Source organism: Ciconia boyciana, chromosome 4, assembly GCF_034638445.1.
Source record: "Ciconia boyciana chromosome 4, ASM3463844v1, whole genome shotgun sequence".
Taxonomy (NCBI): Eukaryota; Metazoa; Chordata; class Aves; order Ciconiiformes; family Ciconiidae; genus Ciconia; species Ciconia boyciana.
In genome coordinates this window covers 39,441,250-39,465,451 of record NC_132937.1, presented here as the reverse complement: position 1 = coordinate 39,465,451, position 24,202 = coordinate 39,441,250, and the positions used below count along the sequence as shown (strand labels likewise).

The following is a 24,202-nucleotide window of genomic DNA, read 5'->3' as shown; positions in this document are numbered from 1 at the left end:
CCAAGCACCACACAGCTGCTCGCTCACCCTCCCACCCTCCCTCGGTGGGATGGGGGAGAGAATCTGAAGAGCACAAGTAAGAAAACTCATGGGCTGAGATACGAACAGTTTAATAATTGAAATAAAATAAAATAATAATAATAATAATTTGTAATGAAAAGGAAAACAATGAGAAAGAGAGAGAGAGAGGAACAAAACCCAGGGAAAAACAAAAAAACAAGTGATGTAACTGCTCACCACACGCCAACCGATGCCTAGCCAGTCCCTGAGCAGCGATTCCTGCCCCTGGCCATCTCCCCCCAATTTATGTACTGAGCATGACACCATATGGTATGGAATAGCCCTTTGGCCATTTTGACTGTGCCCCCTCCCAGCTTCTTGTGCACCTGGCAGAGCATGGGAAGCTGAAAAGTCCTTGACCAGTGTAAGCATTACTTAGCAACAACTAAAATATCAGCGTGTTATCAACATTATTCTCATACTAAATCCAAAACACAGCACTATACCAGCTACTGGAAAGAAAATTAACTCTATCCCAGCTGAAACCAGGACAGGTTGAATTATTCTGAATTCAGCAGAGTGCAAGCCCCAAATGAAGCCTTCCCACTGGGTGGTAATCCTGTAACATCCCTTTGTTCCTAACACAGATGCACTGCAGCTGTCGGTCAAGGTTGTAGCCTGGGCCTCTCTTCTCTATCTAGCTGTCTATTTTCACAAATCTTAAAGGAGCAGAATTATTATGTGAGACCTCTACTACTTTGCCAGTGTAACCAGCCAACAACTTCAGAAGCTATTAGGGGGAGAAGGACACACAGAAATGGTAATTACATAAGATCTGTTTTCTTAGAAAAGCAAATTAAAAATCCCTACTTTTTATTTCTTCCCTGCCACAATGAATCAGGCACTTTTCTCTTTAAATCAGTAAGATGAGAAGACATAGAAAGACAGATAGATGAGACTGTTACTATTATGGGAAAGACTGGAACTGGAAATTAATTTTGCAGTAGGTCTAAAGGTGGTGATATTAAGCAGCGTGTATATAGCTTTTGACTAAGGTCAGTGCTTATTTTGGCATAGGTACCTGAATTTGACATCCAAGCATCAAAAATTTAACTGTTTCCCCTCTAGCCCAATACGCAATTTTACCAGAAATATACTATAATTATGTAATAGCCCATCTACTTTTAAGTTGGCTACACCGCATACAAAAACATCTTATAACGATACTAATAAATACAACACCTCAGAACTAATATCTAAGCTCCAATAAATTTAGATTGTTATATTTTGCTAACATTTGCAAATTACAGATCAAACAGGGACCCATAACCTAAGAGTTTTAATGCTTATGTACATGGCTAACACATGTACAGAGATACTATTTTTAAAAGATGTTACAAGAGCCTTAGCACTACACACAGGTTTTGAATAAGAATGCACAAGTAGCCTATAATAAAAATTTGCACTAGCACAAAATTGCATTCAACATATTCAATCTAAAGCATTTTAGACTAGTTAGACCTCTTGTCCATGACTCTCTCCTTTGACAAAATATATTTCTTATTTGCCTGTCTGCTTCCCTTCGAATAATACAAATATTCACAGAAAGAAAACAGACATACAAAAGCAGAATGCCTTTTGCTATTCAGGAACTCCTGAATCGATCAATACAATTTAAGTGATAAGATCTTGCAATCATGTACTAAACTAAAACCCAATCTATGCTTAACCTTGCTTTGGAAGCATAATGAAGAGTTTTTATTCGCATCAGTGTGTGTGCATGTGCACACGTGTGTACAAAGGGAGAGTGAAAGGCTTGGTGCAACACACATAAAGCAAAACCTCAAACCCTGAACTTTCAATATGAGAAAATTAAGGGCTGTAACAGTCACTCAGATTATACTGAGATCAGCTGAGTATTTTTGCTGAGGTCAGTTCAGTAGGGAGCAGTGCAACAACCAAAGTTCTGATAGCAGCACACAGCTATCGCACAGCACTTTTACACCTGGGAACTGCATGGCGCACTGCAGCTAGTTACTGAAAGACCAACAGAGAGGGTCAGGATTTCACACAAGGCACAGGAGATACATGTGGGATCTTGCTAAGCTACTGGCAAAAGTTACTTGTGGTCTGCCTCCAGATTGTACCATGCACTTGAATAGCACTATACCAGAAGAGAAAATGGAGAAGTGACAGACCAGTGACACCGCTGTGCATGCAAGGCACCAACTCCCAACCTTGCACTGGCCTGAGCGGGTGACCAATCACTGCCAGGCCATCACTACCCACCAACTATAGGAGGCACAGCACGGCACGGCACTTCGGGGCTTTTAATGGGAAGCACCGCTCGGGCGGGGCGGGGCCCACCCCCGCCGGGAGCGTGGGGCCGCTCCGCCCACGCCCAAGTCTGTGTGTGTGTGGGGCCAGTGTCCCGCCCCCGAAGTCACATGAGGCGGGTGGCCTTGAAGCAGGGGGGTTGGGCGCCTAGTGGGGCTGCTTTAGCCAGTCGTAGCGGGTGGGCTCTGTTTCTTCGGTGCCTGGCCGGTATGGGTGGGGTGGGCGTCTCCGTCCTGTTTCTGCTCGGCAGGCCGGCGCCTTCTAGGGCAGCAGTATCGTGGGGCAGTGGTGGGGGGTGGATGAGGGAGATGGTGGCGCGGCCGGCGGGAGGGAAGTGAGGGGAGGTGGGACGGCCAGCCCCACCCCGAGCCCCGGCGATGTCTTCCTCCTGCCGCCATTCTCCGCCCGTCCCCACTTCTCTCTCCCGAGCAGCGCTATTTGTGTCAGGCGAAGGCGAGTGCTGTCGGGGGTGGGTTGTACTGGGCGTCTTTTCCTCATGGCCTGTGTTTTCTCTCCGCAGGGATCTCTGCGTCACTCTTCCGTTGCTTGACGCGCCCGGAGGATGCCCGAGGCGACGTTGTGCTCCCCCGCCGCAGGTGAGGGCAGGGCGGTTGTCTCCACTGTGCGGCCGTTCTTTACGGGTAGGGGTGGGGCAGCGTCGGGTGGTGGGGCGAGCGTAACGACTGTGCCGGGAGGAAGTAGGGAGGGAGTCACCACGATGGTGTCCCGGGTGGCCCTGGGTGAAGCCTGGCGGCTGCCTAGCTCTTGCTCTTTGCCGAGGGACTCCGGATCTCCTAAGCCCGCCTGGGCGCTCGCAGGCGATCGGCCTGAGGCAGTCTGGTGGCCTCTACGTGTGCGCCTATGCACGGGTTCACGCACGCTGGCACCTTAATGTTCGGTTCAGACGCAGTTTTTACGTTGTTTTTGACTTACCGACTTACTATGGCTAGCTTACTATTTAAAGTACCGGCTTCCTCCCCTCCCCAGTAAAACCTATAGAAATATAAACCAACTGGGCTTTTTTTTCTTCTTTTCCAAAAAAGCACATACCTCACTTTTTTTTTTCCATGTAGCAACTTTTTTTTGGTAGCAGCTGAAGGTCTGTTGGATGAAATACCTAATTACTTTGTAAACATCGTACTTTAAGGTAGAGTCAACACTTTGTATTGTGCTCAGTTTCACATACTATGCACTACTTCTAGCAAGAATGAGCTTGCTCTTTAATAATGAAAGATGATGACATATTAAAATAGTAATTGTTTTTATTTTTCTGAATACTCAGAGGGGTTTTTTTCTTATTATTCCATAGGGTTTCCCCAATAGAAAAACAGAAAAGATGTTTGGTGTTAAAGCTTGGGCTGAATACATCGTGGAGTGGGCTGCAAAGGACCCATATGACTTTCTTGCTTCAGTGATTTTTGCCCTTACACCATTGTTTGTAATTAGTGCAGCACTTCCATGGAAGCTTGCAAAAATGATTGAGGCCAGGGAGCGAGAGCAAAAGAAGAAACAGAAACACCAAGAGAATATTGCAAAAGCCAAACGAACGAAGAAGGATTAAATGGGGAAAAAAAAAAAGGTCTGCCTTGTGCAAAGAATCCATTTCTTTAATGAAGCACTGTTGTACATTTTGTGTTGTAACCTTCCTTTGATACTTGATCCTGTTATTTCTCAAAGTATGAAATTTAATCCCTTCAATATATTTTTTCTGCTGAGATGATTTGTGTTAAAGTTTGCCCAAGTGATACTTGTTAGAGTCATTAAATCTACTACTTGTCTTCTAGTGCAAGTTGCTTTTCAAAATTTGCATGTTAAATTAAAAAATTAATCTGGGGTGGCACTGGGGGTAGATTTTTTTTTTTCCTTAGCTGAGCTATGACTTAACAAGTACCTTGATTGTCCAATTATGGGGAAAATGTGAATGACACCTTAATGCTATGACCTTTGTTTTCTTAGTGTAGCGAGCCATTTTCCTTGTTTCTATTCCTGTAGGAACCCTCTGCAGCAGTAGTTCATGTTGCACTTGCAAGTATCTGTAATTCCTGGTAAACTGGATTACAGAAAGGCAAGTTTTGGTATACCTTCAGCAGAGCTGTAGAGATAGCTTCAGCGTTTGCTAGTATACCTTACTGGTTTCCTTTAAGGACACTGCATATGACCATGTGGTTCGTTCAGCTGTGTGCCCATAGGAGCTGCTGTAGCTTCTTTGGTGGGGCTTGTCTGCACAAAGAACCTAACTTGGCTTTTCCTGTTTCCTGAACTACCAGCCATCAAGAGTCTTTAAATTCAGCCCAAACTCCAGGAAACTTGTTCTTAATACCTTCATTTGTCTTAGGCCACTCATGTTCTACAAAATACACTACTATGTTGTTTGGTTTTCCCTAAAGATCACATGAATGTTCCACCTGTAACTTGTTTGTTTCTGCCTTCATAAACTTTTTATGCCTCAAAAGAATAGCAATAAATGGGGTGAGACCAAAGGCCCAGGTGGCCTAGTGTTCTGTGTCCTAGTGACCTATAGCAGGTGGCTGTGGAAGAGTACAGGAGGAGGATGTGTACACTGGTGACAGTAGTTCTTCCTACTTGCTAACCTTCTGGCTACCTTTGATCCTAGGACCTTCTGTTTTTAGGTGGGATCTCTGTTCTCATGGCCTTTGAAACTGCTGCCTTCCAGGTTGCAAAATACTAGCATACTGGAAAAATTACAAGTGGGGGTTGTGTTGTAAATATGCCAAAATTATTTAACCTTAATTCCAATTCATGTTTTTTTTCTAACAAGTGATTAATTTTTCAAAGCCTAATTTTTATTAATAGCCTAGTTTTAAAGAGCTTGTGGCAGTCATTGTTTTTAGACTTAGCATATTTCTAAACAGCAGCACAGAGTTGTGCTTTCTAGCAACTAGTCTTTCATTATGTTTAAAAATAAAACCTTAAAATAATACCATTGTTCAAATGAGGAGACCTATAGAGCTGACTGACACTAAGGGGGATTAGAAGTGGGGAGTTTAACTGAAACAACTTAAAGTAAATGTGAAGTACTTGTATGCAGCCAGTAACTGTTGACCATCTTCCAATTTTGTTGGTCAAAGCAAGCATTATTAGAATATGATGTTTCTGCATTTTATAATACATGGGATTGTCTCCACTGTTTTGTCTTGAATGTTGTCAAATGTGTATGTATTCCACCTTTGATACCTACATAGCTTAAAACACATGTAGGAGAACTGATCAAGGATGTACTGCATAAATAAATTTGATACTTTTTAAAGAAAGTGTAGGTTTTATTTTGACTCTAAGTTCTCAAGCATCATCTCTAAATAATCTGCACATTTTATGTATCTAAACTATGGCCAAATAGATCTAACAACTTAAGGAAGTCCCTGCATCCACAAGAAATAAAAACTATTTTTTTTTAATATTAATGACAGTCTCCTGCCCTTTGTTATTTTCCAGTTGCTTTACCAAGTGCTTCTAACCTCTATTATAGTAGTTATATGTAGTTTAACTTGGCCTGATTTTATCCTGTCCTTACTGCTGGCTGCAAAACAAACATTCAAATATGTTGATTCTTTTATATTTAGAGACATTCTTTTAACTTATTTTAATAATATAGTACATAGTCACTGTAGTGTCATAGTGATTCCTGTTAATGAAATCAACTTTTCCATTCAATTGCCAGAGGAAAGCTTACAACTTCAGCACACTGGTGCTGTCAAGAGAATTAACAGGAATTCTGGAGAACTATCTTAAATGCCTAGATTTGGGAAGACAATTTAAGTGCTCTAATTAAAATCTATTACATAAAAAACAATTAAAAAAATTAATTGGTCTTAAAGGAAAAAACAATTTAGAATTATTTAAGAAAATTAAGTTAGCTTGAAAACCTTCTACCTAAAATGATTTCAAGAGTAATTGATGAACAGCAACTGTTGAAAACAAAATTCCTTTGTAACATATCCTGTTTTTCACTAAATCCAAATGTTTTACAGTAGTTTGTCACAATTAAGCCGATTTGTACAGTTCTGCAAAAATAAATGAAACTGCTTTAATATTACTTTATTGTACACTCACTATATATAACAGCTGTTTATGTTGTCTGTTAATATTTATCCATTAGCAATATCTGTACATTACAATTATTGATATTTATTATGACTACTGCCACTGCCTGGTGGCATCCAGGAACCTGGCTGAAAGGTATTTGCAGTGCTTGTTGGATCTTGTTAAGGCTCGCCCTTTTCATAGTAAGGGGCTGATGCATGGCCTTTAATGTGAGTATGAACTGGTTCAGCAACGAGTCCCTCCTTGTATTCCTTGGCCTGAAGGCGCTTATCCTTTTCAGATATGTCTTTGATTTTCTGTTTCATTTCTTGTCTATAATTTTCATTAAGAATCATCTAAGAACACAGTAGAAAGATAAAGCAGAAGTAAATGTGATGTACAATGTTGGAATAAAATATTTTAAACAGTTATTGGTTTTCTTAATTTTATAATCTGAATTTTCAGGTATGTAGGTAAAATAAAATGTGGTGAAATTAATTGTTTTTTTCTACAACTGCAATTTCAGCCCTAGTTTAAAATGTTCTTAATGTTTTGCTCATGTTGTTGAAGAAAAATTGTATTGTGGTATCCCAGTTTCACTATTCTATTGGATCAAAAAGGAAAAATAATTAAATACAGTCATCAACAAATGTAAAAATGCATTACAAATCAGGTTACCTTTACGTTGTTTTCTATGTAGGACTTGCTACTATATAGCTATACTATATAGCTATTTATCACTTGCATTTCCTCCTGTAACTCGCTATGCCTATGACTTCAGGTATCTGTGCCTCAGGGCACAGTTTTGGGAAACGCGGATGTGCAACTTTGACTCTGCTACTACAGAAGCCAAAGCCATGCAATATTAATAAATAAAATAATAAAATAATAATTTAAAATAAGCTAGGGCAGAACTGAAATTACTGGGATGGTACTAGTAACTCTGGAGAAAAAACACTGGCAAAAAAAAAAGGCATACAACTCCCTGAGGGGAACCCTGGCCTGGAGATTCAGAAGACAGCTCAGTAAGGCCAAGGACTGGCATGGTCCAAGAAACAAGGTAGGCCGACACATCCTCAGCTGATGACTGCTTGGCCAGCAAAGGCAAACTGGGTATTGTGATGAGGACACTAAACACATCACTGCTTAGGCTAGCTGTATGTTAACTCTAGGTATCTACCAGGTGTATTAGCTAAAATAAATGTACTGCATTCATAAAGGGTTTAAAATCATACCTACTGCCTCTGCACAGGTAAAAAATTCAAATAAAAGTGATCTAGTGAAGGAGAGGTTTACCTCCACCCTTGATAAACTGAAGCAACTATCTGATGCATGATCCTATTGCAAAGCCAAAAAAAACCCCCATGACGTGTATTTAGAGAAGGCTCGTACATCTTGCTGATTCAACTTTATGAAGCTCTGTACTGAAACATGGTTGGGTACATGTTAAAGCTGTAAATTCACTTAATAAAGATGACCTGAACTGCGATTTGGCTGCTTCCACTGGGAAATGCTGAGGCTATTAGTTGAAGCAAGCGCAATTACTGATTTGTCCACAGGCATAATAGAAAAACAGCTATTAGTAGATCTTGCCATCTTGTTCAGAGGAAAACACAAAGAACTCTCAAAGTAAACACAAAGAAACAAGCCCTGAAAAATACTGAAGTTTGGTTTTTATCTGTTAGCATATGTTTCCTATTAGAAGGATGATTTGCAAATTCTGCTAACAAGACTTCTCTGTGCTTTTATTAGGGCAGATAGTGAAGAGTATTAGAAACAAAAGCAGAAAGGTGATACAAATTTTTATGATACTTTGAACCCAAATGCAACTTAACTGTAACCAACACCATGTAACGAGGAAGCTGCTAATATCCACATTTAGACTGTGATACAGGAGGAAAAAGGCTGAACAGCTTTCTCCAGGTTACAAGTATATGGCAGAGCTAAGGAGAAACTAGACCAGTACACTTCTCTGAGCAGAAGACCATGGCATTATTTTAGGAATGGCATTAAAATACATGTGATATTTCCAAGAGTTGACATAGCAAGTGCATGCAACATTTAAGAACATTAAAAAAGGTAGTATTTAAAGAAAACCTTATCTTAGAGATATCATGAAAACTAACATTTTTTTCTTAGTCCTTAATTGCCTCTATACTTAAATTCACAGATGCACATAGCAGAGGCACAACACTTCACATACCTATATAGCATGAAAATACACAAGCAGCACATAAATGACTTTTTGCAAACTGAAGGGGAGGGGGGGAGGGAAATTCTCCCATACTCAAATAAAAATATTGCCAAGTGTAACAATGTCAAATTTTCAAGAGTCAGTATAGCAAAACCTCAATTCCGTCCTTGTTTACTACATGCCTGTATAAATCTACCATGACCTTATTGATTTCAAGGGGATTACTCCTATCGTGCTTGTATTACCCCACTCCTAAGAAACAAGGGCATATACCTTTGTGATATCTGAAGACTGCATCATAGTCTCTGCTAAAACAGCATGAAATTATTTATTAAAATACAAATGTAATTCATTTACTGTGAACAGCTACTTACTAACTTCAAGTCTTTTCCAGTGACTACTTTAACAAAGTTATCTTAGTCAGGTAATAGCAGCTGTAACTAAATTCCAAATGCTCCAAGTCCATTTAAAATGTTGATGTATAATTGTCATCTGGTTTTCAGACTCAACTAAGGGTCTTTTAATCAGCTTTCACTGGCCAAAGTATAGTTGTGATCTAGTAAAATAACCATGTTGATCTTGAAAAAAGCATGAGGAATGATCATCATTAGTCAACACAGAAAAAATATTGAAGTGATTTGTTCAGAATCTTCTATACAATCCACACCAGAACAAAAAATTTTTAAGTTCAAAGTATCTGCACACATCCATTTTATACATTAAATTCATGCCACTAACATGTACACTGAAATCAGGGTTCCTGTGCTCAATTCAAATTTGAATAGGATAATAACTTGGTTCAAAATGTAAATTTTAATGAAACTACTGCATGCGTATTTATAGAAGGAATTATCCTTAAAACACACTTAAAACACACTTAAAACATGTACAGGATCTTTGTAACTAATCTTCTTCTAAATTTGGCTTCAGTTTATCTGCGTGGCTCACTGCAATTAAATACAGTGAGTGTTAGAAAGGTTCCTCCTCAGGGACCCTCCTGGTTCTGCAGGGCTTCCTATCACCTGCTGAACAGCGGTAGAGAAGCCGACATCTGCTGGGCTCTTCTACCCATGACAAGTAGTCTGTAAATCTGCATGGCACCACAGCTCTTCCAACTCACCTGCACACAGCTACATTTTTCACTTTGAGGCTCTGTTGCTACCCAACCCTTTACTGTTTGATATGCTGTATACAGTGACTGGGAGCTAAAACTCTTTTTTTTTTTTTTTTTAAATTACTGTTGAGAATTGTTAGGATTAATAGCCTTGCTTAGCACTAGAAGCTAAAGTAATTGAAGCCTTAGGCCACAGGAGCTGACTGAGAGTAAACATTTTGATAAAACTAATGCTGCTAACACAGAACTAGCTGAATCCAGCAGATGCAAGCAGAATGAAGAAGATAAGGACCAAGGAAACAATTCCAAGAGAATGAGGTAACTTCAGAAGAAGGCCAGCCCAGTGACAGAGAAAACCAATAAGAAATCAAGAGACCACCGACCAGAATTAAGTGATTGGACTTGGGGATCGGGTGCTGGGTGGTACGGGTATAACTGGGGAGTGCGATCTGGGGTAGGGGTCCCTCCTTGGAGGCACCCAGTTCGAGCTGCTCTGCATGTTGGATAAATAAACCACTTATTTACTCAGAGGACTGGCAACTCGTCTTCTTCGAGCAGGAACCTAGGGCCGAGCCCTGTTGAGGTAGCACTCGCATAATTCCTACCATGGTCTAGGTGGCGGCGGCATAATTCCTACCATGGACTAGGTGGTGGCTGCATAATTCCTGCTACAATTACATTGGCAGGTTCAGAAGAAGCTGAGAGGGGGCACAGCCAAACTGACCAAAGGGATATTCCATACCATATGACATCTGCTCAGCAATCAAAACTAAGAGAAAGGAGGAGGAGGGACAACATTCATTATTATGAAGTTTGTCTTCTGGAGCAACTGCTACTAGTACTGAAGCCCTACTTCCCAGGAAGTGGCTGAACATCACCTGCTGATGGGAAGTAGAGAATAAATCTTTTGTTTTCCTTTGCTTCCGTGTGTGGCCTTTGCTTTTTCTTTATTAAACTGCCTTTATCTTGACCCACGAGTTCTTTTCATCTTATTTTCTCCCCCCCCTCCCCATCCTGCTGAGGAGGGGAGTGATAGAACAGCTTGGTGGGCACCTGGCATCCAGCCAAGGTCAACCCACCACAAAGCCCTTTGAACCTGCAGTTCTCAGGAGGCACATGGTATCTAAAGAGTATCAGAAATGCCCTGTATTTATCGTATTTATTAAAAGAGAAATCTAAGGATTTGGATTATGCTGCAAAAATAAAAAATCAGAAATGCCCTTTATTTATCCTATTTATTAAAAGAGAAATCTAAGGATTGGGATTATGCTGCAAAAATAAAAAATGAGAAATGCCTGAAGACATCCAGCCATGTTTTATACCAGTTGAAATCTCTGCATGTCGATGTTCACCTTGAAATGCATCAACTCCCAGCATTTAGAAGATATACACGATGTGGCCAGAACTAGGTCCAACTACAAGTTCTACAGTTTACTTTTAAGTGGTAAAAGGAGAAATTTTACTCATTGCAGGTACCTACTTGTCCAGCTTTGGTGATTATTGTAAGCTCTATGAGGTTTTTAATCCTTCTAATGATTGGAGCTGCATACCTTCCCTCCTTAGAAAGGCAGGGTTTAAGAAAGTGATCTCAAGGTTTTCTTGAAGAACCTAACATTATTATTAAGGAAATGCCAAAGTGGCCCTATGTGGCATTTGAGGCAGCTGCTTTTCATCCAGAAACTGATGACTTCTGCATATTTTGACAGCTTAGTAGTGGTAGCAGCTGCATGAACAAAGAATGAAAGATGGCCTGCTCATGGGGGCAATGCAGTCCAAGACCTGTTGCTGTCTTCCAAGTTCATTGCTGCAAAAGGGATCAGACTGTATTTCATGCCACTGGCATGTAACCATCAGTGTGCCTGTTTCAGCTGCTACATCTGAGTGGTCTAATGAGGGATCTTCTGTAATTTCCACTTTTCTTGCAAACTATATTTTTGTTTAAAGCTCTTGCTTAACTGGCAGCTGAGATGTATCACCAAGCATCCTCTACTGCTTGGAAACTGTATTCACCTCTACTCCACAGAAGGAGAAAAATCTAGAAGTCTGTCTCCAGTCAAATGACTTTCAGTGGATACCAGGCTGAACATGGAAGACCCACTTTTTAGGCTGAAGATTTAGAGCTGAACATTCTTTCACTCTTAAAGGATCTCATATTGTCGCTGCTTTCCCTTTTCTGATAAACTAGCAGCCTTACAGAATAAATAAAATTAGTTCCTCCTGGTAGGAAAATGCCATAAATACAAAAAAGGTTTCTCTAGACATGCTTATTCCCACAGCTGGGGTCTTGCTCAGTAGTGACTAGTCTTTGCTGAACACTTCTTGCTAGTCTTCTCCACAGGCAAATGTCTGTACTTAACCCTTTCTATCCTGCAGCACTCCTGAACCCCACAATCTGAGGAACTCCTCCTCCCCTTCCTCTTACTTCTTTACTGTTTCCCTCTAGGTCCTCAAGCCATCCATAGGTTATTACGCTATGTACTGGGTTTGCGTGGCAAGGTTTTGGTAGCAGGGGGGGCTACAGGGGCGGCTTCTGTGAGAAGATGCCAGAAGCTTCCTCTGTGTCCGATAGAGCCAATGCCAGCCGGCTCCAAGATGGACCCGCTGCTGGCCAAGGCCAAGACAATCAGCGACAGTGGTAGTGCCTCTGGGATAACATACTTAAGAAGGGGGAAAAAAAAACCCCACACCTGCGCAACAGCAACTGCAGCCAGAGAGAGGAGTGAGAATATGTGAGAGAAACAACTCTGCAGACACCAAGGTCAGTGAAGAAGGAGGGGCACGAGGTGCTCCAGGCACCGGAGCAGAGATTCCCCTGCAGCCCGTGGTAAAGACCATGGTGAGGCAGGCTGTCCCCCTGCAGTCCATGGAGGTCCACAGTGGAGCAGAGATCCACCTGCAGCCCGTGGAGGACCCCACGCCGGAGCAGGTGGATGCACCCAAAGGAGGCTGTGACCCCATGGAGAGTCCATACTGGAGCAGGCTCCTGGCAGGACCTGTGACCCTGTGGAGAGAGGAAGCCCACGCTGGAGCAGGTCTTCTGGCAGGACCTGTGACCCCGTGGGGGACCCACGCTGGAGCAGTCTGTTCCTGAAGGACTGCACCCCGTGGAAAGGACCCATGCTGGAGCAGTTCATGAAGAACTGCACCCTGTGGGAATGACTCATGTTGGAGAAGTTCATGGAGAACTGTCTCCCGTGGGAGGGACCCCATGCTGGAGCAGGGGAAGAGTGTGAGGAGGAAGGAGCGGCAGAGACAACATGTGATGAACTGACTGCAACCCCCATTCCCCATCCCCCTGTGCTGCTCAGGGGGAGGAGGTAGAGAATTGGTGAGTGAAGTTGAGCCTGGGAAGAAGGGAGGGGTGGGGGGAAGGTGTTTTACAATTTGGTTTTATTTCTCATTCTCCTACTCTGATTTGACTGGTAATAAATTCAACTAATTTCCCTGAGTTGAGTCTGTTTTGCCTGTGATGGTAATTGCTGAGTGATCTCCCTGTCCTTATCTCGACCCACGAGCCTTTTGTCATATTTTCTCCCCCTGTCCTGCTGAGGAGGGGGAGTGATAGAGCGGCTTGGTGGGCACCTGATGTCCAGCCAGGGTCAACCCACCGCACACCACTTGCCTCTCATGCAGCATTTTCAATCTCCTGAAGGCAAAGGGCAACCCAGAATTGGTGAACAAGTAGCTCTAAAGGATGCAGATGGCTAGACATACAGTACCAATGTAACAACGTCCAAGAGCAATCGTTTAAAGGTTATTTTAACAGACTGATACTTATTTTGGTTTTGTTCTTTCCAGATGATTTTCTAAAGACACTATACCCAAACCCATAAATACAAGGGGTTTATATATTATTAATTTTGAGCAAAGATGTCACATTTCATTTCAGATGGGTTTGTATTTTGATTAAATTAAAAATAAATAGCTTCTTAATGTTGTCTTAGAAACTGTTCCAACTTCCTAAGTTATCTTGCATACTTTGAAATACTCATGATTTCTCTTGATTTGAATAGGGTTAGCTAACTATTATTTTATGCCAGAACTGAAAAACATTTGGACAGATTAATGTTCTTTGTTTGAACTGTACATACACTACATATTCATAGAATACTTGCATTTTGGTGTCTAGTTTGAATATTTTATGTTTAATCATGAGTGAACTTGAACTTTGAACTCTGCCTGTTAAAAATGCATTTATACAAGTTAGCAGAAATCCTCTTTTAAAATAAAAATAAAAAATACAAATAGAAAAGAAAAATCTGTTTTGAAACAGTATTCAAAAAGTTGATTGTTATAAGACAATTTAACATGTCAGATTTTTTCTTCACTGACAAATTAACTAAAAGTCCAGCAAAGTGCTAGAAGTTAAGCCAAATCACCTGTTTTTATAATATCGCCAAACTGGTTAACTAAACTCCATTTTCCAGTTCCACAAGTTAAATAGAAAGATGAAATAATAGGATATTACATCATATTTCAAGAGTAGGAGGCAGAGAGAGGACCTTATCACTGGGAAGCACTGAATGTTCTGACCCAGGGCAGGTCTTGTTAACTCAGCAACTGAGCATGAGCAGGTTGGGAATAAGAAATAGTGTGGTAAATGAAGGGCTGTGTCAGTGCATGGCAAAAACAGAAGAGCAGTTTGAATTAGGAAGACATACCTGGCTTTGCTAAAATCCTTATTTAAATCAAACACTGAGCCAGCTGACTGCTAATTTTGTAAAGAACATACTTGCTAAATATCTTCGGTCAATCAACGTTAGTCAAATCAATGTAAGATTTGCTTTATTCAGATTTTGTTTTAGAGCAAATCTCTGACCAGTTGCAATATTAAAATATGGACTGTGTTCTGTGCACTTGATGTGATTTTTTAGAAGGACGCACCCTGCATAATTCAAAAGTAAACTGATCTGAATGATCTTTGTTGGATACATCACAATTTATGGCATCTTTCATTGTCTAGGCTTTGTAGAACAGCTTTTTTGACCTTTTAACATAAATCAGATAAATTACCCAAACAAATTATTAAACTAACATAGCTGCTGTTTTAGAACAGTTACTTCTGCTTACAACCTGCAACAACCCCTTAAACATAATCAGATACAGAAACAGACCTCTAATGCTACCACAGGTTTTTGAAAGGGGAAACTCTGACTCCCATTCTATTGTAAGGGAAAGGTAACTCCTTAGGATCATCTGTTACAGTTCACTCTAGATGAAGGCTGTTTGTGCATTTTGGGTTCCTAATCCTGTAAATGAGAGGTGCACTAATTCTTTGGAATCAATCAGTAACAGCACAAAAATTGCAATTAAGGTTTAAAGCACTCCACAATTAATGTGTGTTAAACCAATATATTAATTACAAATATACGTACAAATATATGCTTTGATGACAGCCCAATATTTAGTTTTAAATGCAGTGCTAGTACCACATTTACTATCAAGCTAAATCAGTTAAATACTAATTCTAACTGACAGCAATTTTTGTTTAAATCGAATCTACAGAGAACCAATTCTAACTATTACTGAATTATTATATTGCTACTTCTGAGCTACAGAATCTCTGGCATGACCTGAAATAGTCTCTAGGGCACCACAGTGTAGCACACGTATTTGGCAAGAACATATTGTAATGAGAGGCAAAAGGAAGAGAAAAGGCACAGACACTGGGATGTAAAGCATGTCGGCAACACATGGAGTCAGTAAGGGTTTGCTACTGAATTATTTTTATAATACTGCAAATATTTTTGTACAGAACTAAATATATGTTCAAGACCACAGATGAAACTGTGTAGAAGCAGCAAAAATCACAAACTAGCCTGGCACCATTGCACTCTGCCCTGAATAAAGGGCAATGCGTAGCCTTGATGCCCACAGAGCAAACAAGGAACTGTAGCTGTGACTCAGTCCCAATTTGTTCCTTGCTTTCCTCTTACTCTACATATGATATAATCTGTACCAGCCCTTTTCCTGGTACGTGTTACTTCTCCCTCCACCCCCGTTCAGCTGTGCTGACAGTGAATTAGGAGACAGAGCCAATGCTCCATGCACTCCCTCCCATATGGAGAGGAGTAGCAGAGTGTCAGCAGCTCTCTCCCCTACAGCCTTGGGATCTGCAGCATAGGCAAACTGGAAGTAATGGGACAACTTGGTGCCTCGATACTCTTCTGTGGAGGCTGACAAGCACCTATGTTTCAAACCTGAGGACAAAGTTAAAGAGAATAAGAGGAAAAACTCGATTTTATACTGGGCAATAACCCCTGGTATCAATACAGGCTGGGGGATGAAGGGATTGAGAGCAGCCCTGCAGATAAGGACTTGGGGGTATTGGTGGATGAAAAGCTGGACATGAGCCAGCAATGTGCACTTGCAGCCCAGAAAGCCAACCGTATCCTGGGCTGCATCAAAAGAAGCGTGGCCAGCAGGTCGAGGGAGGTGGTTCTGCCCCTCCACTCCGCTCTGGTGAGACCCCACCTGGAGTACTGCGTCCAGCTCTGGAGCCCTCAACACAGGAAAGACATGGACCTGTTGGAGCAGGTCCAGAGGAGGGCCACAAAAATGATCAGAGGGATGGAACATCTCTCCTACGAGGACAGGCTGAGAGAGTTGGGGTTGTTCAGCCTGGAGAAGAGAAGGCTCCGGGGAGACCTTATTGCGGCCTTTCAATACTTAAAGGGGGCTTATAAGAAAGAGGGGGACAGACTTTTTAGTAGGGCCTGTAGCGATAGGACAAGGGGTAATGGTTTTAAACTGAAAGAGGGTAGATTCAGACTAGATATAAGGAAGAAATTCTTCACTATGAGGGTGGTGAAACACTGGAACAGGATGCCCAGAGAGGTGGTAGATGCCCCATCCCTGGAAACATTCAAGGTCAGGTTGGACAGGGCTCTGATCGACCTGATCTAGTGGAAGATGTCCCTGCTCATTGCAGGGAGGTTGGACTAGATGACCTGTAAAGGTCCCTTCCAACCCAAACCATTCTATGATTCTATGACTCTTCAAGCTCTCGCTTTTTTTTTTTTTTTTACTTCTCTGACCACTCCCTTCTATTTAGACCTTTCTAGCTCAGCTCTTTATATTGTCAAATTTTACTGCACTAATAATCCTCTCTGGAATCATGCACTTACTATGCAAATAGAAGTCAAATCATTTGAATGTGTCCCAAAGTTTCAATCCTGGTTGTGATCCCAGGATCCTGGACAACAGTGGTGGAAAATATTTAGCTCAGAAGAAATGTTTATCCCTGTGCTTTTTAAACAGCATTTCCAAGAACTGTAAATCATATTCTGCAGCTTTTTGTGGCTTCAGGAGTAAAATACTCATTTGCTAAGTCCTGTTCTCTATGCAAGAATGTACAATCTCCATGTCAGAGTTCTCATTTTAAAACTTCTCAACTGAAGCATCTGAAAGAAGATAGAAGCAAAACTATAATGTGCAATCCCAACAGTGTCAAACAAAGAATTTTTCTAAATGGCATCCCATTCTGGTTAAAGGAACGTGAATTCTGTGTAAACTAATCTCTATGACTGAAGCTAGTTTTCATCATAGCATCTCTCAAATAAATAATACTTATGATCAAATAAATGGGAAAAGTGGGTATGCATTGTGGCAACCAAACAGAACGTAATTTCAATGTAATTATTGGGGGGGGGGGGGCGACAATCATCAAAACATTACGCTTATTACAACTCACTGAAGTACATTTTTCCTCCCTTGACAAGGAGGTTGTCAAAACAGAGAATTATGGAAATGCTAGAAATAGTTTGAAAGAAGACAGGAGCTGTCACAAAAAGGTTTTTTTTTTAACATTTCACCTTCTATCCAACTGTGCAATTCAGAAGCCACTGAGTTTTATTACTGTGTAACAAGTACATAATGCATGAGAAAAGCAGTCATTTACTGTGGTATTTTCTATTTCAAACTATTTTCAGGCTCTTGACGCTAGTTAAAGGAACACGCAATTCTACTTTACCTCCCATGAAATATTAACATACATACACATGCACACAAAGCAACAGTGATGTTTCAATTTAAATTGAGAATACTTGTAGCTATGCAGCCCTGTGTGCACTACAGAGGAAGTGGCATCTAGCTTAACAGCGAAGTGACTTCTAGTACAAAGATCTGTGTTCACAGAGTAGTTTTACTATAGGTACACATCTGGCAACTGCAGGATATCACATTGGCAGGTTCAGAGATGAACCACATTTCTCTCCATACCAGTTTCTCTAGGCATTGCCATGAGAACCTTCTCTGGTTTTTCCTCGCACATTTTCTGGCACCCCAAAATTGCCTGTAACTTTATTTCTAGCTCCATTCTACAGACAAGGTCATAAACAACGCCAAGTTACTCAGATACTTTAGAACCTCAGGACATTGTCAGAAGTAGCGCGTTGCTACAAGGTCTGTTATGGGAAAAAACAAAGGTTAGCTTTCTAAATACATTCAGGTACCTTGTGTTACAGACAGTAGGATTCTTTAAAAGCCCCTACAAATCTGATGCCCTCTGAAATCAGAAATGCTAAAGAAATCAAATGGAAGTTAGGCACAGAAAGGCTTAGAAACCTCACTAGATGCCTGATATTTTTAAGGTTTGCTACATCCTTAAAAATATGCCTCTTAGTTCCTTAACTCCAGGTTTAGAAGACTCAATGTGTCTTTTAGATACAAGATATCTAAACTGATTTTAATGATATGACTCCCACTATCTATGTGGGGGAAAATCTGGCTATGTGTTACATATGCATTGATCGTATAAATATGAGAGACAGATAGAGAGGTAGATAATCTTTTGAAACAGGCACCAAAACCAAAACTTCCAAGTATCTTATGCATCCAGCCACTATCTCAATTAGGAGCTGCACCAACAGAAAATAACAATTTCTTTCATTAATCTTTTGAATATACTTACATAATGCTATCTCAAATCTTAAATGAAGCTTTTTTTTTTTAAAAAAAAAAAAAGGTATTGTCACCCAGAATGAAAACAGGAGATTTAGAACACAGCAAAGCTTGTCCATGCTATGCAAAGTTGCCTTATCACCAAAGCACTGAGAAGTCTTGAGAAGTTCTTGTCAGCAGAATTTTATATGAAATTCATGAAGGTGCATAAAAAGAGTGAGACATACTCACAGTGGTCCTATAGGTGTTACATTGTTTAATGTCTTTTAAATTTGGGGAGTTCCATTTTGGTGATGGAATAGCAACATAGGCCCAAAAAAGGAGTCCTCAGGAGAAGGATTTTCCCCCTGCCCCCAAGAGCATTTTTTATTTCCTTTGCAACTGAGATGTGAAAAATCCAAAATATAAAGATGCCATGTTTTAAATCAGGAGTGAAATCTGTAGCCAGTAGGAAAACTGAGAGGTAGGAGTATATGCGAAACAGCAAGTTTACATTTACCTTACAACCTAGTTGATGAGCCATACTGAAAGTGGACTATGGCTTGAAGAATGGAAGGGAATAGTCTCTTAAAGAAATAATTTGCATGGATGGAACATCACTCCTATAAAACAACTGCTATATCCCAAGACAACTTTTGTTAATAACTTCTAACAACGTGAATGCTTAGCAGGTAAACTAATTTGCATGTAAAGTGATAAATTATTAAATCTGCTTCCACAAAATAGCATTTGATTAAAATATTTTAATATCTGTAGCCTTTAAAACATTTTCATTAATTTAAAACTGTAAGCTCTCTACACAAGGACATATTTCCTATTTGCCAAAAAATATGCTACATACATCTATTTTCCTATATACATAATAAAGAAATGTAATAGTCTACTTAATTATTCATCACTTGTTAAATTGGTTAAAATATCATTTACAGCTGCACAGGAATAAAGGTAATGACAAATTTTCCTCAGCCAACCATATAGGACCATACACAATATATGTAAAAGGACAGATGACAGAATGCTATAGTAATGCAAAAATATACATATACAAGCTCAGATTCTCACCTGCTATAAAGCAGTATGTGTATATGTATGTGTATGCACACATGCATGCTTACACTGGGTGCAGATGTGATCCAAAATTCTCTGCCAAAATGGACTACCTAATTATCATAGGAATAGAATATGTTTAAGCACAAGATAAGAAACAACTTGATCTGGATTCATTTGCAAAGTTATCACCCTCATCATAACTGAGTTGAGAATGAGACTTGGCGTATTTCAAGCTGTAATAAAATCAAAAGGCAACCAACTGTTTCCAGTACCCCAGAAGCTAGCTTTCAAAACCCAAGGCTTCCAACCAATAACATGCCTTACATTACTGGTCAGATTAGAAATAACCAAGGCAATGAGCAGCATTCTTGGGTTATGACTAACCCAGCACACCCAGCACACAGAAGTCCTGCTCTAAGTGACTTCCTCCAAAAAATGGGAAACGGGGAGGTGGGGGGGGGGGGGGCAGGGAGGAAAGAAACTGTAAATATGTGAAACACTAAACACTGAGCAAGTTGTCTTGTGAAGTCACTGGAGTATTCTTCCAGAAGAAAAATTAGAATCTAAAGATAAAGATATTTAAAGCAATTTCTTCTGTGAGAAAATGAAAGCTTTATCATGGAAACAAAAAAAAGAGATCAGTTAGTTAGGTGTTTGTGGAAGAATGGCCTGATCCCAAAACATTATCAAGTCTTAAGAACACCATCAACAGACTTAGCTGGTGTCATGACCTAGCTACCTTGACCAGTGTAAGGAAGGACAACTCGCATTCATTCTCACTTAAGTGACTGACATGTCATGGTGATTCTGAATTACATTTTGTTGGCCTACACTATTCACCAAGCCATTGGTTCCCAAATATGGTCATCAGTGCTATTAGTAAGATGTGTCCAGCTGATCTGTGAAGCTGTATTTAAGATTTGTTACACAGGGTTTCAACATGAAATATGGTCACAAATATTCCCTCGTTCCATAGCTGTCAAACAGCAGTTTACCATATCAGCATTAGCATAAAAAAGGGAATATAATACAGAATAGCAGCCAGTACAGTTTATGTAGCTAAAACACTAAAGCCAATCGGTCCTACAAATAGAGAAAAAACAGTATTCTATATGTACTTCACTAGTATAATTATAATTATATTGTGATATAAAGGTTTGTGGTATAAGGGTTTCAAATCAGGAGAAAAGTAAATCATAGATATCACCCTACACTAATACAGAAAAAAAAATTCAGCTGCGCTATTACATATTTAAAATGTGACTGCAGTATTATTTTCAAAATATTAGCAAGAATTTTTAACAGACATATATTTGAAGTAGCTTTTCTTATACAGGAAAAAACAATTTAGAGATTACTTGAAAGAAAACTACTTTTCAAATTCCTGGTATATCACTTCTGCTCTGATAAGGTCAATGCACAGCCCTGCAGATAAAGTACCTAGCTGCTAAATTATTTTTCAGATCTATTACCTCATGAAACTAAAGGTATAAGCAGTCCTGTAACTCTGAATGCACCATTACTCCAAATAATCTTTCATTCACCATAAATTTCTTTTTCTGGAAGATAAAATATTTAGAACACTATTGATCCACAGTTCTCTCACCTGCGGAGACTCCTTGCTCCCTATTTTGAAACAGAACCAACACCTCCAGTGCCAGAAGGAGCTTTATTGCACCAATTCCAAAACCAGGGCGGCCCGTGTTCTCTGGGGCAGGTTCATCTTAGCACAATTATCAAGGCAATCTGGCTCATGGAAATGATAGGAAAAAAGACGTGCAACACTGCAACACCCCCCATCTTCAAGTATCACGAGGTGATAATTTCAACAATAAAAGTTGTATGTATAGAGTTAGTATGAGCCAGAGCTACTTAAAAGGAGATCAGTCCAAGATTAGGCAGAACAACTGCTGAAGTATCCCTTCTGCACAAATAACTAGGATGATGAGGGAGAAAAAAAAAATAATTAAAAAAAAATCACACTTAATACTTCTCCAAATGCTAATGCAAAGAAAAGTGTGTTGTGATTTGTTTTAGGTCCTAAAAAGCTTTGAGGATAATTTTAACTTAATTTTCTTCCATTCGTGGATGTATTATAGCCCTTATTATCTCTACAACTTCAGCAGCAAGTGGGAAAAAGAGGCAGAGAGAAATAGTTGAAAAGCTGTAAGTTGTGTGGGAGCTCATTTCAATGAGTTATGGCTTGTAAACATAAGCTGACAAGCTTCCCCAGGTCATCTTAACACAGGGGCAGGAAGGACAACTTTTCACAGACTAGTATATTTCAGAAGATCTCAGTGACCAAATCCTTGGCTAGAGCATGCCAACACAGCTTCACTGAATTCGGCACAGTTATTTCTACTGATGCAAGTCAAGTATCTGCCCCTGTGGGTGTCAGTTTGAATCTTCTGTAGTAATCCATGCCTCATCTACTCACTCATTCCTAGCTGGCACTTAGCAACTTGCAATACAAATCCAGGGCAAGCAGTGTATGTGCGTGCGTCTGTATACACAGATCAACAGTCAAACTCGTTCCACTCTTTACAAACTCATCAGACTGTGGGATATTTCCCTGCTTCGTTCCATTAGAAACCACTTATGGAAAAAGTCATGGCTGCAACTCCCCCATCTCATTGATATTGTAAAATGTTAATGCAATTTGTTTTCCTGTAGAATGAATGTAGATGAATACGCTGGCAATTGGATTTGAAACCTGCATTTTAATGTCAACTACCATGAAAAAAAATTTGCATCAATACATAGAGGACCTGTTTTAAAAATTCACAGCAGTAATTTCAGAATTTGTTTCATTACAGAAACTCTTGAATGGCCATCATCATCTTAAAGACTCTAACTTCATGTAGCTAAAAGAAACAACTAAAGAACATTGGAGTTTATATTTCCATTTATTTTTCTTTTTCCTAAGTGTTAGATATCTAGTCTGTGTATAATTTCATCAATTAGGCAAGCAACATACTAAATTCTCCACCAAAAGTGACAAATTACTGGACAGATGAGTCCACTATAAATGAATTATTGTAGTTTACAACAATTGAAAATTTAAAGACACTTAATCTCTCAACTCAGTGGTGGGTGGATCCTCTTTTTTTTCTTATCCAAGCTGCAAAAGAAATAAAAATCAAATGGATTATTTCAAAGATCACAGACAGTATTAAAACTCAAAATTATAATTAATTTGTAACAGAAAGCAAACATTTATATAAAAATCTAGACTAGAATTTGCCACAACCTGGCAAGCCATAATATAATTTCCCAAAGTATGAAGTCCCAAGATGTTATTTCCTGTGTCAATACTCTCAGTCTTCACAGAAGGGGGGATCACCTCTGTTAGGAGAGCTTGGGCACAGTTTACATACCACCCAGGCTTCCAAAACAGGGCTTAAGCAGGGCTCATGGTCCAGGCCTGTTGTTGAGCTTGCTATACAAAGCTGAGCTTCACCCTGAGAAAATGACAAGATGGCTGCTGGAAAGTATGAAAAGCCTTAGACCGCTCTGGAGAAAAAGGATTCCTGTGCATGCCCCAGGCATTGTTAAAGCCAAACCTCTCTTATTTATGTTAGTGCCAGCTAGACTTCCTTTACAGGGATGCAAGATACAGCCCCAAACTTAAGTGAGGGGCTGCAGAGCCCTGACTGCATCATGTCATAAGGCTGCGTGGGATTACCCACTGTATTGAGGGGGAGGTACTGTAACCGAGGGAAGGTTCCTTCCATCTCACTCAATTCATGCTGGAAGGGACAGCAGAGGAATGAGAGCAGTGGCAACAACAATTGTCCTGTGGCTCAGGTTTTCCATGATGAACCAAAATCAACAGACTTAGGCCCACTCCCACTGCAAACGCTGATGGTAGCAATCCAAAGGAACCCTATCACAGATGGAGAAGCATCACTCTGTTGGGTCTTGCTTCATTCAGTCAATTAATTATTAGAGATAGCTCCAACTCTATTACAGGCATTATTAGACAAACAAATTCCCTGACTGTGAACAAGGCAATATCCATCACTCTAAAAGTATCACTGCCGTAGCATTTTTTCATAGCTTTTCAATCCACACAATTGGTAGGTGCCAGGTTGCATATTTTGTAGACATTTGTCTTTTCTGCTCATATTTTTCAAATGAATGAGTAGCAGAATGCAAGGGGCCAGTAATAAACAGAAAGACAAACATAAGGAAAGCCAGTTCCAAGTGCCAAGATATGGCAAAATGTTCTTTTGTATGTTTGGATAATTAAGATGTTTGTTACTGTACTTGAAAATTAGAGCAAAAATGACATTTTCTTTATCACCCAGTCAAATTCCTGGTCTGACCTGTAGCTGTCTATAAAGTTTCAGAAATGCTTTAAGAAGGAACTATTCCAAATTCTAATTTTCCAATACTATTTGTGCTGTATTTTGAGGGGAACTAGGGAATGATTCAGACAGCAAGTCCAAAACACTAAAAGCTGCACAGAGTCATAATTTCACCTCACCACTGAAAATGCAATTACACACGGGGTGAAACACTAACACCACTCTGCTTCAGCAACATTATGAAACTGGTTTTAG

The 24,202-nt window shown here is 40.1% G+C and overlaps 2 protein-coding genes across 4 annotated transcripts in view; one reads left to right on the top strand and one right to left on the bottom strand.

Annotated features, from left to right (window-relative positions):
- Window positions 1-2,459: 2,459 nt before the first annotated feature.
- Window positions 2,460-6,769, top strand: SMIM15 (small integral membrane protein 15). 3 transcript variants are annotated; one of them, XM_072860355.1, is made up of 3 exons: window positions 2,460-2,544; window positions 2,858-2,933; window positions 3,647-6,769. In XM_072860355.1, the coding sequence occupies exon 3, from the start codon at window positions 3,674-3,676 to the stop codon at window positions 3,896-3,898; it is 225 nt and encodes a 74-aa protein (XP_072716456.1). In that variant the 5' UTR covers window positions 2,460-2,544; window positions 2,858-2,933; window positions 3,647-3,673; the 3' UTR covers window positions 3,899-6,769. The 3 variants fall into 3 exon arrangements, with proteins under 3 accessions (XP_072716456.1, XP_072716455.1, XP_072716454.1); XM_072860354.1 differs by having other exon boundaries at window positions 2,463-2,515; XM_072860353.1 differs by lacking the exon at window positions 2,460-2,544 and having other exon boundaries at window positions 2,684-2,933.
- The window catches only part of NDUFAF2 (NADH:ubiquinone oxidoreductase complex assembly factor 2), an 85,905-nt gene continuing 68,263 nt past the window's right edge, over window positions 6,561-24,202 (bottom strand). Inside the window, exons 4-6 of the mRNA XM_072860356.1 lie at window positions 22,721-22,748; window positions 16,715-16,718; window positions 6,561-6,734 (exon numbers count right to left, since the gene is read on the bottom strand). Coding sequence (XP_072716457.1) covers window positions 6,561-6,734; window positions 16,715-16,718; window positions 22,721-22,748 — 206 coding nt within the window. The remainder of the gene's footprint in view (window positions 6,735-16,714; window positions 16,719-22,720; window positions 22,749-24,202) is intronic.

What these genes read in the sequence shown, in the direction of transcription:
- SMIM15 (XM_072860353.1), top strand. Translation starts at nt 2,715, where the DNA reads ATGTCTTCCTCCTGCCGCCATTCTCCGCCCGTCCCCACTTCTCTCTCC. An exon ending in GTTGTGCTCCCCCGCCGCAG is followed by an intron (nt 2,934 to 3,646) that starts GTGAGGGCAGGG and finishes ATTATTCCATAG; the next exon opens with GGTTTCCCCAATAGAAAAAC.